We start from the raw sequence: 7,056 nt of genomic DNA, 5'->3' as shown, positions 1-7,056 counted from the left end.
ACTGAAAATAGAAAAAAAAAATCATCTTTTGGAAATTGATCTTAATACTGTAATTTTTTTTTTTTAAGAGGAAAAATCCAACTCTTAAGGACACCAATTTTCTTTGTAAATGAATAATGTATTGTAAATAAATAAATGTTCTTCCTTTAAAATACAGGGGGCATGAGTATACTCACCCTTATGTTAAATTCCCATAGAGGCAGGCAGATTTTTATTTTTAAAGGCCAGTTATTTGATGGATCCAGGATACCAAGCATCCTGATAAAGGTACTGATAAGTTAGTCATTCACAAGGAAAATTGGATTTTTACAAATTCTTTAAATTAAGGCATTAAGATAAATTTCCAAAATGTATTCCTCGTTTTAGTCAACTTATCAGGGTACCAGAAGGGGCAGCTTAAGTTCCCACCAGTGGTACTTGTACCACAGTTTGAGAACCAGTGCTCTATACCACTTTGATTTGAAACAAACAGTGTTTAGAGGAGCTGCATAATACAAGCAAATATTTTCTGTGAGCTGACCAGACACAATATTGTGGAGTTAGAACTTTATGCCCTGTAAACAGCTGATTGGCTCTTCCACATCAATACCCAGAGCACAGGCAGTTAAAACAGACAACACCTAAACCAGTGGAAGATGCAACACTGTATTTATTCTATTTTTGGAAAGCTGTGACTAATATATGACTTGTAATTACATGCATTAAGTCATTTAGCTTCTGAAAACAGTGTTTTTCTGAATGCATAATATTATGAGCAAGGCTTTGGTCAGCAGTAAGAAGCACATACTGTACATTGGATGGCAAGACCCTTTTTTTTGGCCTCTTTTTTAAACTCGTTAAAAAACTGTCCTGTGTGTAATTAGTCTGGTGTGAATGCTAAATGACGGTCCCGTCATTTAGTTACTTTTTAAAAAAACACACATTAGACAGAGCACATTACCCTTGTTTTCAAGTCTACACTGCCAGCTAATTTAGAAACCTTTAAACAGCTTTGGGCCAAAACACATTTCTGGTATGTTAGAGAAATAGAAACCATTTAGGTCTCTTAGATTTATAGGAAGCAGTTAGCTATTAGTCAAAAGCAAACACAGTGAAGCTGCTTTAGCTACATTGCTACACACCAATGGAACCAACTTCCTGCAGGCACTTCAACTTAAGCCACTTTTACATCTAAAATCCCCCTGTTCTCCAACAGCTTTAGTTTAGTTTCTCTACTGCATGTTATGGCCTTTAAATGTCAATTATATTTTACTATCAAATATTTATTTTCCTTTTTGTTGTGTTTTTAAATCTAATATACTTCTTCCTCTTATGCAAAAAACTGCAGCTGCGTTTAAAAGGTGGTGTAGAAATAAATTTTTCTAGTCTGCAGACTAACTGAAACTTAATAGCAATGAGAATTTAAAAAATAAATAAAATACCCCAGAATACCATGTTGCTCTTTGTGGTAAACACTTTCTGTCAATTTCACATTCTGTTCTGGGTGGGAGAGTGTGTGTTTACAGACAAGAACGACGCATGCGTGTGTGCGTGTATACTGGTGCTTATACACATTATCTTTTATAATGCCATCTTTGTTGAGCCATGCCATCTTTGTTGTTGTGTGTGTGTGTGTGATCGTGTGTACAAGCAGACACTGAAGGGGTCTTTGTTAGCTAAAACCCAACAAGGACTCACAACGTTGACCTTTTCATTCCCTTCAGAATTACGAGGCCTTCAACGCTGCTTGTGAATAAAGTTGGTTCATATGTTGCTCTGCACACACGCATTGTTTCACTCGAGTCAAGGGGTTGCATGGTCCTTTCTGGGTTAAGGATATTTTCCAACCTGTTGGGCTTAAAAACTCATCAAAAAAGTGACAAAAAAAAACACATTGTCATGTAGCTAAATCAAGGCGTTTTCTTTATATAGTAACATCTACTGTGTCAGAGTGGTAGAGAAACACACACACACAGATACACACACTCTATCCCTTTCTTCATTAAGAATGCAGAAATCGATAGGCTTGGCAGACGAAATTGATGAAATGCAGGTGAAGCAACTGCAAGGTGTTAATAACCTCCTGGTAACACCGTCTGTCAGTAATCACTTGTCTGGACTTGTTTGCTGGAATCGTAATCTTTTCTTCACTACTTTTCCTGCCATCTGTGTTTACTCACAGCCCAGCAGAGAAGGTCTTGCAAGGGTTTTGTTTTGATATTTCCTTACTTCTATTTATCCGACCCTGCAGCGCAAGGTCTTGAGCTAAGAGCTAACTAACTAAACACTTTGTGTATCGTCGAGATACAGTAAGACACATCTGTGTGTAAACCTCAGTACTCTGATTTAATTAATGCCTATCAAATTTCAAACAATTGCCCCAGTGTTATCTTGCAGATTAAATCATGACATTATATGAGAACTTCATTTTGCATGTCTTTTGTGGTTTTGCAGGTTCAAAGGAGTGTGTGTCCATGAAGGCCAGCTTCACGCTCTGACAGAGGTAGGACAACACACCATTTCACATTAAAGCTTGTGAATGTACAATATGTGAGATCAAAGTGTCTCTACTAATGAAAGGTAGTGTGCCTATGTTCCTCATAATTCTTCTGTCTGCCGAGCCGATACACCCATGTGTTTGTATATGTTCCTACCAGTTTCAGGTGAACATCCATGAGAACAACACAGAAGCTAGCCTGTTATTGCCAAAAAACCAATAGAACTGAAGTGTATATGTAACACTTAGAGAGTGTGTGTGTGTGTGTGCGTGCGTCTGTCTGTGTGTGCGTGTGCGGGGATAAAGATGGAGCGATAACTTGATACAGGCAGCTAATAAAATTCTCCAGTTGCTTGGCGTTAGGAAATATGCCATTAGGCTGCACAAAGCCTATATTTAACCAGTATGTGTTCATCTGTGTCTGTGTGTGTAAGAGAGAGAGAGAGAGACGGATAGATAACTGTGATAATCATCAATTAGTACTGCAAAATGCTTGATAAGCATATACCTAATAGTGCTTATTCCGTTTCAAAATGACAGCCACTTCCCTTACCAATAGAAGAGTGGTTTTAACGCACCTTTGTTGTTGATTAAGGCATGTGGTCGTTTGAAAATAATAATTAAACACAATTATCATACCTATAGAAATACATCTTTAGGAACCTACCAAAACGTGTGAATCAGGGAAAATAAACAATTCTAATGGTTTCTTAAATGATATCAAATAAGATGAAACAGGATGAAACTTTGTTTGGTCCCCACATTAAGCTAGGACTTCCAAAAACCTTTCACCCATGTATCTAACTTCCTTTAATCATTCAGACCACACCCACAATTACTATGGTTAGGCCGATTTGCCAATCAGTGGCCTAGCTGTCAATCAAAATCAGACCAACTATTGCTTTTTTAGCTCCTACCATACCATTTCAAGGCTGGTTGTACAGAAGGTCAGGTCTTATTCTCCTCATTTGGAAGAGAATTGGGAGGTACATAGTGCAAATAATATAGTTAAACCTAATCTTAAAGAGGCAGATTCACTTTTGACAGAATGTATGATATTGATGATAGTGATATTTGTCCCGGTCAAGCTTCTGTCAGGACATTTACAATAAATGATATGTTATTAATACAAGCGCACACACATGTTAAAATGAAAACCACTAGTCTGAAAAACAACAACACAGGCGTCTACAAACATGCTTCAATTCAACTGTTAGCTGGGTAGGGTTTTGGGACATTGGAAACATTATAAATTCTAGTTATGAGAATTTAGCAAAAAATAAAGGCAAATTTAATCGATTAATTTATGTGCCGATCAACAGAAAATTGTTCAAATATTTGCTTCTTACAGCTTCTCGAATGGGAGAAATTGTTGCTTTTCCTTCTTGCATCATAGCGAACCAGATTTCTTGGGTTTTCAAATGAAAGTCAGACAAAAAAAGCAAAATGAATACCAATTGAGCTCTGGGAAATTGTGATGGCTAATTATTTGAACCAGGGGCTTAAGATGGTATGCATCTCTGTAAACATGTTGTGTGGAAAATGCACGTAAATGTGGACAGACAGTACAAAACGCATGATTCATCCCACTCTGAAGAAAGCATACACTGTTAAAGATGCTTCCGGGCGTGCGCACATGTACGTGATTATACTGTTGCCTTGCTCAGTGAATGTGCCTATTGTAGCCTCGACAAACAAAAACAAACACCAACTTTCTGCAGTTACATAAGAGAGTAAACCACCTTTTCCTATGAAGTTACAAAGTGACTCCATGTAGTGTAAGGCACACACATGCACGCACACTGCGGTGGGTCTGGTTTTCCTGCTGCAGGGTAAACAGATCCTGTTGTGTCTTGTCAGGACCAAACTTAATGCTCTGACCCTCATGCTGTTTTGTTACCTGACCCCCACTATGAGGCCGTGTTCAGAGGAAAAGAAGAATTGAGTTACTGCTTGGCCCCGAGCTACCTTGAGAAACCTCTCTGTCTCTCACTCACAAACACATACAAATCCACAAACAACTGCAAAATAGGCAAAAAGAAATGAAAGACTTTTCATTTTTGTGACTGTTGTTAGCATGAAGAGCAGCCAAACAGCGGGCAGTACAATCCATATCCATCTTACACAAACCGCCAATAGACAGCTTTTGTCTATTGAGCAGAGAAGTGTTCGGTCTGATTTTAGTTAATTGGTCAGCTCCGACTGTGTCCTGGGCTGAGGTTTTAGCATTTCTTTAAGCTCTGTTTACTGTGACGAATTTCTACATTGCTTTCTCTGACGGTTAAATTTTTCTAGCCTATATCCTTAGCGTTCCATTGCTAACCGAAGGGTAACTCTTCCTCATATCTCTGCAGGGTAAATCCAGAGAGCTAGCTAGACTATCTGTCCAATTAGAGTTTTCTCTCGCACAACTATTTTGCAGCAGCTGTATGCGGGGTTTAGCACTGCCAATGATGATTCTGATTGGTTTAAAGAAATGCCATTAAACCAAAGCACGTTTTCCCCCCATCCCCGAATGCTGTGGGGAGTAGCCAGACCCTCCTTCAGAGTGCTTTTGGAGGAGGGTCTGGCAAAGCAACACTACTATTTTTTCTGGCCATCTGAGGTCCTAAAAAATCTGAGCTGGAAAGCGTGCTGCGCTTCTATGGCACACAGCAATTGTGACTTAATGCAGTGGATTAAAAAGTACACTTCGCTCTGAAATGTAGAGGAGTAGATGTAGATGGGGGCATGACAATAGAAGACTCAAGGAAAGTACTAGTACCTTACATATGTACTTAAGTACAGTACTTGAGTAAATGTACTTAGTTACATTCCCCCACTGAGTTTTTAGGGCGCCTGGTAGCTCACCTGCTAGAGCGCGCGCCCATATACAGAGGCTGGGTACTCGATGCAGCGGCCGTGACCCTTTGCTGCATGTCGTTCCCCCTCTCTGTCCCCTTTCATGTCTAAGTTGTCCTGTCAACAATAAAGGCTTAAAAATGCACAAAAAACAATCTTTACACCAAGTTTTTTATACAGTGATTTGGGTATTTATTGCTTTCTGTTTTGATATGATGAGAACGTATCATAAATGACCACATTTTTGACACATTTTGCAGCATCCTTTGCCCGTCTTCAAGGCACTGACTTTAGGATCCACTGACATAGAGCCATGAGCCTTGATTTGTCTCTGCTGAATCTCAGTCTAATTCTTTTTATAGGAAATGCTCCTGCAATCGTAATCTGGGCTAATGGTAATTCATGACCCATGGCAGGATTATACTGCTGTTTGAAGCTGCTCCCAGCAGCAAACAAGGAAACTTTTGTTTGAGTCTTTCCAGGTTTTTTTTCTTTTAAAACCTGAGACACAGACAGTGTTGCAGAACAATTACCACAACAGTATGTTTCTCATTTCCTTTAGGCCTTGAGGTTATGCACAATCATGGCGAGGCACAGATATTAGGGGTTGGTGAAAAAATCAATACAGCATAGTATCTCCATTTTTTTCTATGGCAATACTGCATTGATTCACAGACGCCAAGGATGGATATTTTATTATATACGTGTTGGTCAGTTTGTCTGTTTGCAATAAAAGTGAAGTGAGATGAAACAACCGAGAAATGTGTCTTTTAGATAAAACAGAAGTAGAAGAAGTTTCCTTTTGAAGACATCATTTGAAATTGGGAAAACAGGTCAAATGTAATAAATTGCAATATATCGCAGAATATTGCAATATGTTAAAATAGTAATAATATGGCACTGTAGTAAAGTTGCATTCAAGTAGACTTGAATGCAACTTTACTTCCATTCATTTACTTTTAGTTGACACAGCAGGTGCACCCACTAAACCATGTGATTTGCATTTTGGACCAGGCTAAGCTTTGCACTCGCTGCGTAATTTCTTAGCATGAGAATAAAAGTGGGTGCCGTCTAGATCTTAAATGAGATGATAAAGGACTGAAGTTGGATTAGTCTGAGTTTGAATTGTCTCCAGGGGAGTTTTCCCCCTGTTGTTTCTCTCTACCAGGCAGACAACAGATGTTGAGTTCTGTGGCTATTGAGGAATTTGTTGGACAAATACTGTAATATCCTCGGACATCTTCAAATGGTGTGTGTGTGTGTGTGTGTGTGTGTGTGTGTGTGTGTGTGTGTGCGTGTGTGCGTGTGTGCGTGTCTGGGTGGTGATTGTGCAGTGTATATGACACATGCCTTTGGTGTGGGAGATCTGGGTTTGATTTTCCACTGCGATACATCAACCAATGTGTCCTTGACAAAGCTAATTGAGAGCTAGAGCTAGATCTGTCCAATCACAGTTTTCTGTTGCACGACTAAAAGTACTTTTGAACGTACACATGTTCCACCAAAACAAGTTCCTTTATGAGGCTGTTTTGCAGAGGTAACATGGCTCCATTCAGCGCAAAGCACCACCAAATCCGATTTAAATTGGGTTTAAGAAATGTCAATAAACCACCATCCCAGAATGCTGTGTAGACCAACAAGACCCTCCTTTGCCGTGCTGTGGATGAAGGTCTGGCAATGTGAGACTAGGATTAATCTAACTAGAGTTTAATTGTTCAGGGTTCAATTGTGTGAAACAG

The 7,056-nt window shown here is 39.2% G+C and overlaps 1 protein-coding gene across 2 annotated transcripts in view; it reads left to right on the top strand.

The window, feature by feature from the left end:
- Nucleotides 1-7,056, top strand: part of tesk2 (testis associated actin remodelling kinase 2) — a 43,540-nt gene that overhangs the window by 15,879 nt on the left and 20,605 nt on the right. For both annotated transcript variants that reach the window (XM_034886820.1, XM_034886819.1), the window contains one exon: nucleotides 2,434-2,482. In XM_034886820.1, the coding sequence (XP_034742711.1) occupies nucleotides 2,434-2,482 (49 nt within the window). The remainder of the gene's footprint in view (nucleotides 1-2,433; nucleotides 2,483-7,056) is intronic.

Source organism: Etheostoma cragini, chromosome 12 (assembly GCF_013103735.1).
Source record: "Etheostoma cragini isolate CJK2018 chromosome 12, CSU_Ecrag_1.0, whole genome shotgun sequence".
Classification (NCBI taxonomy): domain Eukaryota; kingdom Metazoa; phylum Chordata; class Actinopteri; order Perciformes; family Percidae; genus Etheostoma; species Etheostoma cragini.
The sequence above is the reverse complement of the archived record's forward strand: the minus strand, read 5'-3'. Positions and strand labels throughout refer to the sequence as shown.